At 38.9% G+C, this 16073-nt stretch overlaps 1 protein-coding gene across 1 annotated transcript; it reads right to left on the reverse strand.

The window, feature by feature from the left end:
• Positions 1 to 561: 561 nt before the first annotated feature.
• LOC148321097 (splicing factor 3A subunit 3) lies at positions 562 to 15342 on the reverse strand. The gene is made up of 17 exons (XM_088319501.1): positions 15111 to 15342; positions 14957 to 15004; positions 13299 to 13351; positions 12376 to 12481; positions 12226 to 12298; positions 10604 to 10695; positions 10431 to 10513; positions 10134 to 10272; positions 9973 to 10041; positions 9829 to 9896; positions 9627 to 9734; positions 7935 to 8004; positions 7691 to 7855; positions 6735 to 6845; positions 5201 to 5291; positions 1714 to 1769; positions 562 to 785 (listed from the first exon to the last, which is right to left on the reverse strand). The coding sequence occupies exons 1-17, from the start codon at positions 15204 to 15206 to the stop codon at positions 708 to 710; spliced, it is 1506 nt and encodes a 501-aa protein (XP_088175627.1). The 5' UTR covers positions 15207 to 15342; the 3' UTR covers positions 562 to 707.
• Positions 15343 to 16073: the final 731 nt, after the last annotated feature.

Here is a 16073-nt window from a genome sequence, read left to right on the forward strand (position 1 = left end):
TTGTTGCATGGTGTAGAGTAACAAATATTACCATCATTCTTTAAAAAAAAAAAAAAATGCACATTGTAGCGACCCCAGCCAGACAATGGTGAAGCGTACTGATGTTCCACAAAGCTTTTTATTCCTTTTGTTGCCTTGATTCCATTGTGGAAACACCGTAAGAGCTTGTCCCCATTCCAGCCACCGCTTTGCAGCCTTGAAAGGATTCCGTTAGTCAATTCCTTGATCAGCGATTGCAAAACGGTTAAACTTTTCCTTTCCTTTTCCTTTTACTGATTCCTCTGGAAACGCCCCCTTAAATAGCGTAATGTTAATCTATACTTCCTGAACATAGCGGAAGCGCACCAAATTAAAAGCATATGGCATCCAAATTATAACTTCAAAATAAAGTATCACAAACAAATGAACTTGTGAGTTCGTTACACACATGCTATTCACAGAGGTCAGAGCAAAAAGTGGAATTCTACTTACTAAGTAGAATTTGCGAACATGCAGATAATCCCACCACTGAAATACATCACTTCAAGTCATCGGGAAGAAAAAAATATCAACTGAAACATATTAAAGTAGCCAAAGTGTGATTTTTATTGTGATGATCAAAAAATTGCGAAATTACAGAATTCCAAAATGTGAACTGGAAAGTGGGTCCAAATGCTAAAGTATACAAAAAAAAAAGATGAAAACCTTAGTAAAAGAACCTTGAATATCTACAGTAACCCTTGTCTCTTGAGATCCTCATATGTTTTTTTATTTACGACATTTCCACTAGAGTCCTCATACTCTTCCTGAAAAACACAAAGATCAGCCATTGAGAATTTTCATCACTCTTGGGAAGAAATAAAGCATTGGAACAACAAGGTCAATTACTTTTTTGTAATACACTGAACACATTTGGATTCCAAATCAAAAGATGAATATGTGACCCGCTCTAGCTAGTTATGCTCACTTCTGAACACATAAGGAGTGCGCTGAAATAAAAACAATGTGCGACAACAATAAATATCATTGCGGTCTTTGGGACCGAGAGGCACCCAACACAGCAAGTTCTCCTTAGCGGGGGATTAAAGCAAAAAAAGGAACAGCAGGCTTGGAGTATTTGGACTATTTAGCAGCCGACAACTACTTGACCTGATCTCAAAGGGCATGCATTTTAACTTCTGAAGCGGAGCGTGAAGGGAAAATCCCCAGAAACAAGAACTGAAAAAGGCTGCCCTAAAAGGTATGGATGGAAGGATTTTAATTTTAAATTAAGAATCAATGCAACAGTCTAGTCAAGTCAGTGAGTCACAGGCTTTATCCAGTTATTGCAAGTCAGGGTTATGATGCTAAATATTAAGTGTATAAGGTAATTTAATAATGTCTGTTCCAATAGTTTTGCTCACTTGAAAAGTGAGTGGCTCCAAATAAATAGTGCTCTGTCCCGAGTTGTTAACTCATTCACTATCAGCCGAGCGAAAAAAAATGGATCTTTGACGTATTTATCCGTCAATGGCAGTGAGTGAGTTAAACACATCTCACTAGAAATAAAAGCTGTACTTCTGGATTATTGTCTCTCTTCATCTTAGCACTTATTCATTTAAAATGCTCGGTAAAAAAATGTTGAGTTTTGATCTGAAACTCAAAACATATTCTGTAAACAATAAAAAACAAAAAGGAATTGACCTTGCCAATTCAATACTTATGCAAGGGATGATAAGTGTTTTCCATTCTTACCTCTGTGTCAGGCTGCCAGCGCTCTAAGGCCTTTTGGGACTTCAGTTTTGCCCACACTGGTGATGAACAAAAATAAGTTGTTAGAACAAATCTACTGTCATCATGAATGTTGCAAAAGTTGCAGTTGGGTTCTACATCAACAGTGCCCCAGGGCTGCTAAGTGACTGTGTTGGGCCAACTGAAGTTCACAGATACATTTTAGGAATAATACAAATAAATCAGAGTTTCTAATTTTAAAAAATATTTAATATTTTGGGTTTATACAATTACTATGATCATCATTGATGTGTCTATCGCTCAGAGCACTTATTTCATGAAGAACTGCTTGAAGAAGATTAAAAAATAAATAAAGAAAAGTGAAAATATTTAGATGCATTTTATACTGCAATAAAAAAATAACAGTTTAATGACATTGCATGTGAAATAATAATTGAAACCCATCGGGTAATTTCCTGAATATGTAGGTCCAGTGCCAGTTCTGGCAGCAAAAGCTGAATGTAGGGATTACAACTCCGTAGAAATGTTATTTCATGGAAACAATTTCAGAATGTGCTAATATAAACAACTGTGAGAAAAAACAGTCAAATATATTTAGAGAAAGAATGTTGGCAAATTAAAACAAATGAAACTTAGGGATGCTTCAGGACGGCTTCGCATACGACGCGCAAATAACTGGAAGGGGAGAGCGAAAAACTAACCGAGCCTTAAAACATACACCACCATGTTGTTTGAGATGTACCGTATTTTCGCAGTCATAAGGCGCACTTTAAAGTCACAAAAATTCCCCTTAACAAACAAAGCGCCCTGTCAGTCGATGCGTCCATTAAATGGACAAAGTACCACTCACGTCTATCAGCCCTTGTCATCAACGAGCTGTTGGAAGTGCATGTTAGCACACCCTGCTGGGCAAAGAGTGAGATGTTCATGCTTACAATCGACCGTGACAAATACACTATCTGACTATAATGTTTGGGTGATGGTGTTGGAAAAAGCTGGACAAAGGGCAGCTGTCCACAATGTTTTAGTCTGTCTTATCATTTATGTTATTGCAAGCAAGAAACGTCCCAGGTTTAGACAACAGACAAAAAGTCCAAAGCATAACAGCACATCTCTTTAAACAGCCATGCAAATCTCTCTAAACAGCTATGGGATTGTGGGTCTCTGCTCCCAGAATGCATTGCTTGAATTAGCTAAGGCTGAGTGGCTTTTGTGTTATTTTCATTTTTTTTTGGGTATATTGATGGCATGAGAGATACATGTTTGTGTTAATCTTATTTCTATGTTTCATTGTTTGCTTGTATGATGAGTTTTTTATTTTTTTTTTAAACCGTGACTCTAAGGAGTGTGGTAAGCAGCCAAGTCCCTCCCCTGACGTTGCTTTGTAGGCTATTGCCAATGCACCTAATATTGTCAATGTCAGCTATTGTCAATAGAGACTTGGCGTCTGCTGCAACAATGGGGTGATTGCTTATGTTATTGGGGCATAGTAGGCTGCTATCGGCTGTGTCAGTGTGGGCAGCTCTGCCAAGTTCATGCTATGCTAACAGCAGCTGTGCTATCGTCATGTCAGGCGGTGCGTCCAGTATATGTTACAAAGACAGAAATAGCGCCCTCAACAGGTGTTGCGCCCTTTGACACGGCGCGTCTTTTGGTTGCGAAAATACGGTAAATCCACGATCCCTAAGCACAAAGTTCTTTGTAAGCATGAAGTTTGAGGGCAGAATTTGAATGGCCATCTAGCAGAACGGCTACCACAACCTCTTCATCGAACGTGAGAAAAATAATCATGAAAAGTACGGCTTATTCCAAGTATGGTTTAAGATGGCCTATTGAGACCATTCATACATGGTATATAGTTGAGATTTTAAATTAAATTTGAATGGATGGTGTCTTTTAAAAAAAAAAAAAAAAAAAATCAAGATTTTGTTTAAAAAATTCATGTGATCATCCGTAGACTTGGAAGGGTTTGCTTTTATCAATGAAAGTGTGCGACAAAGACAGCAAACGGGGCTGGTGCATATGAATTATGAACATTAAATAAAAAACATTTTCTGCATTTCTGCAGGTTTAGATTCGATTTCGGTTAGATTTTAGGCGATTTTGATTTAATTTGCCATTTTCTTTCAAATGTACAGTGACATTTATAAACATGACAGAAAATGTCTGGACGAGCCATATTGAGACACTTTTTATATTTTGAATTCTTTATAATTATAGTCATTATTATTATTATTTTCTTAAAATGTTTTTTGAGATGCACAACATACATACATAAGGCTTGTAAAGATTCATCGACAATCGATTTAATATCGATATAATCTGCTCAAAATATGCATCGATATAAAAAAATAAAAGAATCGATTCGCAACGCCGTTGTCTCAAGTCTGTGCTGTAAACAAACTGCAGACTACTTAATACGATGAAAACTTCCATTTCATAGCAACATGGCAGTGATTAACGAGCATTCGTAAGGGAAAAGCGTTGCGGCTGACGCCCGATTTAATTTACAATAACATAATTTCTGACATAGCCAGCTGTAGTTAGCACACACAGGCTAACGTGTGCGTCTGATGGAACGTCCGACGTGATGTCCTGTTGTGGTGCGCTAACATAATGTAGCGTCTACTGTGGATTGTGACGCCATTAGTCAGCGAACTCACATGTATTAAAAATCAAAACATAGTTTGTATTTGCGCGGGATTTCCATTGAAACAGAGAGCATAAGGGCTAACTTGCCACCACTCTCCGCGTGTTGCGTTTTTGAAGTCGGAAATTTTAGCACCCGAAGTACAACATGACGCATTTGCCACAAGCCATTGATGGCAACACACAACAATAAAACAAACCTAGGTCCTTACAATATACTAATTTACGGTGCTAAAAATGTTGGAAAAAAATGGGTTAACAATTGTGTTTTGCACAGCAATGTTATTTCCGAGTATTCATATGCATCACGGTCGAGATTTCTCTCTCCCTCTTATTTTTTTAGGCACATACCACATTTTGAATGTGGAGATGGTATGCATACTAGATAAGCAAAACTTTTGTATTCAGGTAAAATAAAAACTAAATTAAAAAAAAAAAATCAATTCAAGTGATGATTTTAGTTTTCTTTAGCGTGTTGCATGTCCTCAATTTATTCATATGATTTCAGTCCCTTCTTTATAAAAAAAAAATAAAAATATTTTATTTTAGTATTTATAGGCAGGTTCATAATAATAGTGCAACTCAGCATAGTGTAAAGTTTTTGGTTCCATTCAAAATGCATGAAACATTTAGACGCTTGGGCTAAACATCAATATGCATTTTATTTGCCGATCACACGAGTGCACATACAAGCGTGGCAGCAATTTAAAAAAGAAAAAGAAAATAAATATCGACTCAAAATCAGGAACTGAAAATCAAAAATCGAATCAAAGCTTGAGTGAATTGTTACATCCCTAACATACCGACATGAAGTATATTTTAATTCAAAGAAGGGACTTACAGGAGACAGCATCCTCAATCTGTGTGACATTAGCAAAGTGGGCAGTGTTGGGTATTCCAAGACAGCGCATACCATGGGCATGCCTCCATTCCTAACCAAAACAGAAACACACATTTGTTAAAGAGGGACAGTCTTTACAGAGTTAACAGTCACTGTATATGAAATTTAATTGTCGATTATTCATGTGTACATACCTTGAAAAATTCCAGCTCTAAACTACAGATGGTCATAAAAGAGCAACTGCTTGCTGGTGCGATTGTGGAGCGATTTACATACGATCCGATTTGTCGACGAATTGCGACCACTGTTGGTGATTAGTCGACCAGCAAAATAATCGTTTGTGAGTCCTAATTTTAAGGAACTCATCCATCCATCCATCCACCAGCTGAGCCATTTATCGTCAAGAGGGCATTTTAACTCATTCACTGCCTATGAGGAATACATCGGGCTGTGCAATTATCGAGAAAAAAAAAAAAAAATCTAAATATAATTACGAGTATTACATTCAACGAGTACAAAATTGGCATCATCAAAAAAAAGATTGTTATATACAGCCTTATTATATGTGTAACGTTAAAATAGTACTCCTTTTACAATGTCTAATCCTATAGTTAGTATACTTGAGTTAAAACGGGGGCACGTTGACTAATTAGCAGGGGGGTGAGCACGGCAATCTGTGTAGTCTCTACAATGTATAGCATAGTGTAAGCGTCCTGCTTTAATGAAACAAACCAAAAGTTTTCAAAAAAAAAAAACGCACGTCCCATGATGTGACTATTGCACAAGCACATTGCAATTGCGATGTTCAAACGGCATTTCGTGCAGGCCTAACCGTGGTTGTCCAGGTTTCTTTTACTCATTCATTGTCGGACCTCTACTCATCACGCATCACACCCATATTTATCTCAAGTCCATGTCGATCAACTGCCCACCAGAAGGCCGAATGTTTTATTTTGAAATGTTATTTTTCTAGCAAAAAAAAAAAAAAAATCGACAGAATTTGAGAATTTATTTTTCCCAGCCAACAGAAAGTGTACGAGCGGTGGTCGATACACATTTAATTGAGACAACTGTCTCAGGTAAGAGGCCCAATTACCAAGTTCAATATTATATCGAGCTCTCATCATGAAGCAGTAGAATAGGTCGCCTTCAAAAAGGTTACTGTAATCAACGATTGTACTTTTTAAGGAACGTGATAAGATTCATCTGAGATGACGACTCTCTTTTACGGTCTTCGGTACCCATCCATAACCAAAACTAAGACTTGTGTTCGTAAACGTAGAATATTTGACACAGCTCTTGCGCTGGATAATATTAGATTGTGTTGGCGGTGCGCAGTGTATATTGTTACAGTAAGGTGGAAAGCAGTTGAAGACACGCCCCACAAACTTACTGAGACAAACTCTGACGCTTAAAATGACCATTTGTCTTCTACAGCCAGTAAACAAATTTGGCAATGAGGTGATAAAAATTCCTTGACGTACAACAACTACCGGAAAGTCAACGTATGAATGGTTTCTTGAACAGAAAATACCGCAAAGTGTCGCTGAAAGGCTTTGGGTCCTCGGTAGGTGTAGTTTCCACAGATTTCACAGTTGTAGTTGATATTCAGGCCATGGAGTTTATAGAGCCAGTATGGAATTGGCTGAAAGGAAAGTGGAAGCAGAGTCAAAGAAAGAAAAAAAAATTCTTTGGAATCACGTGAAATTCAATTAAAAGGCACACACGCTTTGTTACATTTCCGTAAAGGGGCAAACCAAGTATATGTGACTATATGGGAACATTTGTCCAGAGGTTATTTTTTTTATCATAATCTGTAAATCATTAAGAGAAGATGATTTACATTAAGAGAACACCTCCTTCAAAAAAATTATAAAACCCAAATGCAGACTGGTCATTCTAGACCAGTGGTGTCAAACATACGGATCAGATCTTTTAATATGCATCGTAAAATTCAATGTTGCTGCGGTCAATCTGTAAACCTTTCTTTCAAAGTATGATTCTTGATATTTACAAGCAATGCTCAAATGAGTAGATGAAGAACATGGAATTGGCCTGGGTGAAAAACACAAACTTATGTCATGGTTTTATTGGGGGGGGGGAAAAAGACATAAATAAAACATAAATGTGTTAAATATGACACATTCAATTACTGGTAACACCAGGATCGCATGCAAATAACGATAATCTGCGCATCATTGACACCAATTGTTTTATGTCTGGTCATAGATTTTCCTCCGTGTGGTCAGTTTTACACCCCTGTTCTAGACAAAAGGTAAATACAACAAAAAAAATTTAGCATCTGAAACAGACCACATGTAAACCGTTAAACGGGGGCAATACGATTTATCTTGGAAAAACTAAAGCACCCTTTTCGGCAGGTGTCGGGAATTTCTTGAAATTGCAATTGCGATGGTCAAACCAACTGACAACTTTCTTAACAACACCCATTTTAGCATTGCTTTTATATAGGAGAGTGACCGAGTATACCTTGCCGTCCCAGCCCAGAGGCAAATTTTTGGGGTTGTAGATTATCTCGTTGTCTTCGTCTTCGCTTTCGCTCTCACTGAGCTGCTCCTCCTCCTCTTCCTCACGTTCCTCTCCAGTTCTAGCTTGCTTCCTCTGCACATTCTCATGTGTAAGCTGCCTCTGCTCCTACAAATGGAAATAAACATGAACTTCTGGACTACTATAGGAGTTAATCACAATTATTTGGTGACATTCTAATACTTACACCAAGTATTTCGACATATTCATAGAGTTGAGCCTCCAGAAAGGCAATTTCCTTGTTGCGTTCGGTGTCTCTGCAGGTACAGTGAATAGAAAACAAATGTCGCCATAATCATGGGCACTTACAGTGTGGATAGATTAGATTAGATTGTAGGGTCGGGCAATTCAAGGAATTGTAAACATAATGAAGAAAAAGGATTACTGTGCCTTGAACTTCCTGACGTTGGGGAAGCACCCACTATGCTACCAGCAAGCGAGTGACATTATGTAATTCTTGTGCTTTAAATTGAGATCATTCACATTATTATGAGGTAGAGAGTCATAATACAAAATTATTACTCTATCCATATTAGATGTGAATTTTGAGACAGTCTATGTGCATCATTTAAGTAGGGCTCCACGAAAAAATCGAAATCGAGGTTTGACCGAGTGCAATTATCTCGCCGCAAGACAGTGCGGTCAGCAAAAGGATTAACTTCTCCGCGGCTGATTTATATGAGAATGAGAAACCGTGGAAGTGAGCAGATGCACCCGCGGAGCTACGTATATGAGGCTGGGATGACACGCACACAAGCACACGGCTTCTTTGGTGATCACGGTCAGGACGTGCGGGGCAGAAAAAAAAAACAGTCACGATATTTACAGAGATTAAAAGTGAGACGTGCACATTTTTGGATGAGGATTAGCCCCAGTTTTTCCAAAGATCCGCTTGCTGGCTGCCTTCTGAGAGTTGACATGGCTATAACGTAGCTAAACATCTGAAATATAACCAGTCAGGTTTCGTGTGCGCATTCTTTCTCTAGTCCACTTCAGCCTGTCCCAGTGGAGAAGCGACTTTTGATTATGCGGAACTGAGCTCTCGTTTGATGTCAATAAATCCAAACTATTGTGTAGAACGCTTTATGATGAAGTGGACGAGAGAGTTAAGTGCATTTTGCATTTCGGTGGCGATCAGTGCCGCTTTAGACGACTGAACAGAGAAAGTGGGCAATATTACGACAATTGTCTCGCTGCAGTGACGTAGACCGCTGAGGCCGGAAAAATGACAAGCCAAGCTCCGAAAGGAGGCGTGCCAATTTGTCGTAAATCCAATCACAAAAAAAGCCCTTAAATCAGTACAGAGTCTTTTTTTGGGGCATTTTTAGTACTGATGTCATTTTTACATGAAAATCAATTATACAAGTGCCAATGTTAAGATCATCCAAGCATCGCTTTAATTTGGGCAAGGAGAGGGTAATAATTAATCCCTCTAAATTTTGCTGCTGCTTATGACAATGATGATTTGATGACTAACTCCACTTGGGCACTTGGGCAGCCGCCCTACGAGTGCAGCATCAAGCCATCCGTCAAACATCAAGTTTCCCAAACTCGGCGCAGTTCGGCTCTGGCTAACCCATCTGAACTCGCTCGGCACACCTACCATAAGTGAATTTTATGATTGAAATGCCTTATGTCAAAGCCTGCATTTAGGAGAAATCGGTTAGAAAAACATGCATTTGGATGAATGTCAGTAATGAAAAATTGATTCTCTAAAACATATTGTGAATCTTAAACCATAAAAAAAAAATGTTTTGTGAATCTAATAATCGATTAAAATGAAGCACATTTTCAGCGCGATTGCAAAATGGCATTATCAAGAATCCATACTCAGCAAATACTGTATTTGAACACGTGCGATAATATATGGTACGCATACTTCTTAGGGCCTTTGGCTTTGGGATTCTTGGCAAACAGAGAAGGATCCAGCAACTCCAAAGATTTGCCTTTGGTGCTAAAGAGTCGCTGAGCTCTCTCTTCAAGAGTCCTGTCAAACACGCACAGAAACAAAGACACAAAATAAACATTCACTATAGTAGACATAAATAGGACATTGTGTCATGTGTTGAAGGCAAACTCACCCTCCACATTTAAGTCCCAATGCCATTAATGCAGACTTTAATCTGTCCAGACCTAAGGAAGCCAACTCCTGTGTGAAAGAAATTATTGCATACAGATATGTGACATACAAACTACTTGTTTAACATAATTTGCATTATTTTTACCTCCCAAGATGAAAAAGCTGAGAGGTCAAGGTGAGCTCCGGCATGTGTCAAAGCACTACTTGTCTCTTTCTATGAGAAAAAAAAAAAGGCAATTCAAATAACCATTAGTGGTCAGACTCAACAAAATTAACCAACTTAAACCAATTACGAAGAGGACCTACAGGCCAGCCTGGAAAAGTGCCACTCTCCCACTTTTTCTCAAAGTCGGACAGCACTTTGTCATACAGGTCATTCTGGTCAAGAAGAGGTTTGACCCGGTCTGTGTAGTCCTGCAGATACTCAAGCAGCATCTCCAAATACCTGCATGGAGACATGAAAACATGGTCAACAACAGCATGTGGCAATCTCAAGAAAATAGGTCCTGAGTGTAGATGAGCGATGGGCTCATTTCACATAAGAATTACTTTAAGGATAGAAATTACGTTTCATTTCACGCGTAGTTTTAGCATGATACTCACTTTTTGTATTCGGCATTCTTTCTGTCTTTGGGGATGTCAAACAGCTGGTCAAATGATGACAGGTAAGTGATGTACTCAATTTTCTGTTGAAGGCGGTGGATATACGTAAACTGGTTAGTAACGGGCATGAGTTTGCTTAATTGGGTAAAATGAATTCTACAAAATAGAAGAACCTCAGCTGCCTTCAGGTTGATGTATTTCAGGTAGCAGTCATGGAGGTCAAGGTAGCGGCCATATCCTTCTTCATCCGTGAATTCCACGAGGTCTGCAGCAATTTGTTTGTTTAATGTCCATACGCAAACTAACGACACCAGCGCAAAAAACAAACAAACGAACGAACAAGCAAGCAAGCATGGGATACAAATTCCGGCAGGTACCAAAAGTGTCAAAAGTCTCAGCCCGACAGATGTTAAGCCACTTTCATTGATATGGTAATGCATTAAAAAGAAGCGTGCTATACACTACTTCAGAATTTGGGGGATTGTGTGCAATAATCGTGATTAATCAAAAAGACGTGATCCGATCGATTGTGATTAAAGAATTAAATGGTGACCCAGGTCTAATATATAAATGCATATACCGTATTTTTACGGCCATAAGACGCACTGCATCAAAGGGCGCAACACCAGTTGAGGGTGCCATTTCCGTATTTAATGCATATACAAGGCGCGCCGCACTACGCTCTAGCTCAGCTCGCAGCTAGCTCGGCTCGCGCAAGCTGATGCCAGCTCACCAGGACTCAATCCCTTAAAGGATCGCTGCCAGAGGTATCACCCCAAAACAATGACAGATGTCCTGGAACTATTAGGAATCACTGCCAATAACACTGACTCTTACCAATAAGAGGTGTCATGGCAATACGTCTACTCGACAACGTCAGGGGAGGGACTTCACTGGTCACCACACTCCTTAGAGTCACGGTGTCAAATCAAAACCAAAAAAAAAACCTCAGCATACAAGCAAACAATGAAACAAAGAAATAAGATTAACACAAAACATGTATCTCTCATGCCATCTATATACCCAAAAGAAATAAAAATAACAAAAAGATTATAGCAATGGCTTCTTGGGAGCCACTCAGACTCAGCCAATCACATGGCTGTTTAGAGAGATGTTCTGTTGTGCTTTGGGCTTTTTGTCTCTTGTCTAAACCTGGGACGTTTCTTGCTTGCAATAACATAAATGATAAGACAGACTGCAACATTGTGGACAGCTGCCCTTTTGTCCAGCTTTCTCCTACACCATCACCCAAACACCATAGTCACATAACATATTAGTCACTGTCAATTCGAAGCGTAGATGACTCAGACTTTGTCCAGCAGGGTGTGCTAACATGCACTCCGAACAGCCCAATGAGTAAAAGGGTTGATGGTCGAGAGTGATGCTCAGTCCACATAATGGGCACGTCGCTTTACAAGGCGCCTCGTTTGTTTTGGGGAAGATTAGGCACTTTAAAGTGCGCTCTATGGCCCGGAAAATACGGTACATGCACAGACACATAGACGCACGCACGCATACCCACACAAAGTGTACAACGGGTGGCAATGAAAGAAGCAGGTCTTTTTCATTCCAGATGCACTTGTGTTCAACTAGGCCTTGTGATTATTCTTTATGTGGCCCTTGGAAGAAACAGACTGGACACATCCATCCATTATCTGAACCACCTATCCTGACAAGGGATTCGGGTGAGCTGGAGCCTATTCGAGGTGTTGCCTCATCTTAATCCTGTCAGTGCTATAAAAGTTTCGGATGTAGTTGAAAACAGTTCCAATGCAGTATATCTGGCAAGACTTACTCTGAGCCTCATCACTCGGGTTGTCCCTGGCTTTCATTAGCTCTTCAAACTCTGAAGACATTGGAATGGAAATCTAAAGGGATACAAATATTACAAATCATGAAAAAGTTCAATTACATTGATTTTCGTCTCCAATCACGGATCACTTACTTCATTTGGGTGCTTCCTGTGAAACTCCTTTATCTGTTTAAGTCTGTTGTAGAACTCTGTAAATTCATTGGGCCCCGAGATGGCAGCAAGCTCATCCCTCCTCATACTGTCAATAATACAGAGAGCATAATTATTGAACTCAACACTTAAATAATATCAAGATGGTTGAATTTGAATAGTAAATTAACCAGCTAATGATGTTTAAATAAACCTGCCGTTAGCAACTCTCCCGCGGCGGCGTTATGCACGTACACTTTTTTGTTTTTTGCAGGGGTTTGGGACCGACAATTTTTACGAATAAGGCCGGAGGGTTGAAGCGTGAACCGTAGCGAGAACGCGGCCAGAGGGCGGGGGACTGACCGGCAAAAAAGGGTCAAGTGCCCAGCTTTGTTTATGCATGTGTTAAATACAGAAATAGCACCTGTAACTGAGTCTGCGCATTTTAATACGGTGCACCTTATGGTCGAGAAAATACGTAGTCTGGAGCCCTGTTTGAGATTTTAGGAGTTGTGGTCAGAATATAAAACAGTGAAAGCAAATGTTCTTAATTTACATAATCCCTGGGCTCTGTTTAACATTAATCATAGTAGACAGAATGCTTTACAACTCAGCAACTCTGACCCCCCCCCCCCCCCCGTTTGAACCTGCGATATGCATCTTAAATTGTTTGAAGGGAAGATCGCCACAAATAGAGCCAGTAAATGAATTCCAGCCCACAGTCAAGTTAATTCTTTTGGTAATACATGTCATTGCGGGTTTAGCCACTGAATACTTTGAAACATCTTGTGTTTGTGATGTGGTAGGAAAAAAAGATTAAAATTTAAAAAAACTCAAAAGGTGTCAGTGTAGTGTCTGACATGTCAATCACTATCTCATTGATGAAAGCAGAAATGTTTTATAAAACCGGGAAAACAAGGACTTACCCATCTTTGTCTTCGTAAGAGTCTCTGAGATTGGCACTCACGTCCATATACCGCTACAAAGAAAAAGAGAGTTGGTGTACATAAGACAATAAATAATGACTGCATTAGCAAATGGGAAAGCTTTCGAGTGTACTATCAATTGTACACACGAAAGGCATTACTGCACTCCGAAATATAGTGAAAGGAGAGTTGTATCATAAGAATATACAGTAGATATAGCATTAGGGCTGAAACAGGTCCTTGAGTAATTCTAGTACCTCAGAGCCCCAAAAATGCTCAAGGCATTCTTTCTGGCTTGAGTACACACTTATTTACGTGTATACTGTAGAGCTGCCAAGATTAGTCAACTAATCACGACGAGGCTGATGATCCAAATCGTCGCCAATTAATTTAAGTCGTCGACGATTCGTTTATTTAGCGATTGATTTATTTGGCGTATTGCTTGTTCTGGAAACAGCCGCGCCTCGTGCTTTTCCCTGAAGGCTATTTGCCTGTCAGGGCACACATGCGCACTTGCAGTGACCCGGGTCATCAGCTATATAAAGAGAAGCATTGCGGGTTAGGAGTGTCATTGGTACCTGGTATTGACAACAGAGTCTGAAAGTTATGGTACATTTCACCCTCAAATACTTACAATGCAAACCTCCTTACAATACACCGGCAAAAGACGCATCAAAAAATATGGCCACAAATTTTACAAATAATCACACAATTTTGTTCGCAACCAGTTCCACGCGATTGGTTACTTGAGAAAATACAGAAACATAGTGGGCCCAAGTATTCACAACATGAGGTGGAGTTTTTATTCCTAAAATATTCCATTATTTATTACTGCAAGCTATTGCAACAATATGCGTAGTTGAAAATGTAACACTGTGTTTGAATAAAAGAAAATAAAAATATATTAAAGTAACGACTACATTTAAATGTGTTTAAAAAGCCGGCAAGGTGTACGACTAGTTAGCACGATGGCCTCATGGCTTTCAATTCCGGCTCCGGCCTTCCTGTGTGGAGTTTGCATGTTCTCCCCGTGCCTGAGTGGGTATCCTCTGGGCACTCTGGTTTCCTTCCACATTCCAAAGACATGCATGGTAGGTTGAACGGGACCAAATTGTCCATAGATAGGCTCCAGTGGGCCTTGACCATTGTGAGGAGAAGCGGGTCAGATAATGGATGGATGTGTTTAAAAAAAAAGAATCATACTCCAATAAGTCTTTACAAACTAACAAACATGAAAGACCCTGCATGTAGTGTTGAAAACGTGCTAAGACTAATAATAATTTAGTTTTAAATTGTAGAGATTAACTAATTTTCATGACTCCACTTGTTTTTTTGGTGAGGGTCTAAAATGCTGTCAAGGTGACAGCTTCCTTAGTGATGATAACTTGTTCCACTTCTACCAATATAACGTGCAGCTAGCAATTAGGCTATGCCTATAACTCGGGTTTAAAAAAAGAACACCTTCCCTTAAGATTTAATGTGTTCTGTGTTATTTGGGCTACAGTGTCTCTGGAAAGAAAGCGGTGAAACAAACGTGAGATTATGGGTTACCACGCTTAAGATTGGTTCGGAGATTTATATAGCAACAATGTGGCTAAGAGGTTTCATGGCGGCATCCCGGCGAGTGAATAAATGGAATAAGGAAAAAAAAAACTTACGTCCAACATGGATCTTGTCCTGTGATCCGAATTGATTTGTTCGCGCAACTGTTGACACAATACATTAGCATTAAACAATGATGCCGTTCATATTGACTTGTCTGAGTTCATGAAGTTAGCTGTGCTAATTGTAGCATTACGCGGGGACACTCACTGTCGATTTCTTGTGTAACACTTCTTTTGTTTTAGCATCCATTAGCCTCTCCTTTTCTTCGTGATAGCGACGTTGCTGCTCTAAAATTGTCTCCATGCTTCATACAGTAGCGTAATACGCACTCAATGAAGAGAAATGACAGGATAAAGACAGCTCAGAAAGCAAAGGACGTAAATGAAACGCGGTTCACCAACACACACAGATGAATGGCGGTTGGCAAACTAGCTTTCAGATGAATTATTGCCATCTACCGGACTGGCGTGTGTATTACGGGAGAGGCTGTCGCTTTTGCTAGAAAAGATTATCCATCCATTCTAGACGTAATTTCTATGGAGGACTGAAAAATGACAAAATTAAATAAATAAATAAATAACCCATGAAATGTTTCATTAAAGTTGTCATTAATTAATGTAATGTTTAATTTTGTAATTAAATATGGAATGAAATAAATGTGTAATGAATTTATTACATTTCCAATGACTATTTGTAAAAAAAATAATAAAAATAAATCAAAATAATTATTTCTGGATTTAATTAGTTATTTCTGTATTTAATTAATTATTTCATGGTGTCGCAATTTGTCATGAATTTATTTTATCTGTCAAACTCGCCCATCAAAGTTTGATGTGCATGTCTTAACACCTGGTTGGGCTGCTCATCAAGTCAAGGCAAAACAATGAAATCGGGACCATGAAATAATATATTAAATTCGGAAATAATTAATTAAATACAGATTTTTTTTAATTGAATATGGAATTTAAAAGTGATTTAGGTCAGTCCAAAAATTGTGAGCATAAATACAGTACAGAGCTATTGGAATTTTGTATCCTATGCATTAGTACAAAAGAAGCACAGTGAGTCAATGTTAATCTTGTATTTTCATTCTCTTTTTATGAGACAAAGATTAAAACTACGGACCATGTTTTTTCTCGACAGTTCTGGGTTGATGGAAAAAATAATAGA

This window comes from Idiotropiscis lumnitzeri, chromosome 16 (assembly GCF_059441095.1).
Source record: "Idiotropiscis lumnitzeri isolate Australia: NSW breed Sydney's pygmy pipehorse chromosome 16, RoL_Ilum_1.0, whole genome shotgun sequence".
In the NCBI taxonomy this organism is placed as follows: Eukaryota; Metazoa; Chordata; class Actinopteri; order Syngnathiformes; family Syngnathidae; genus Idiotropiscis; species Idiotropiscis lumnitzeri.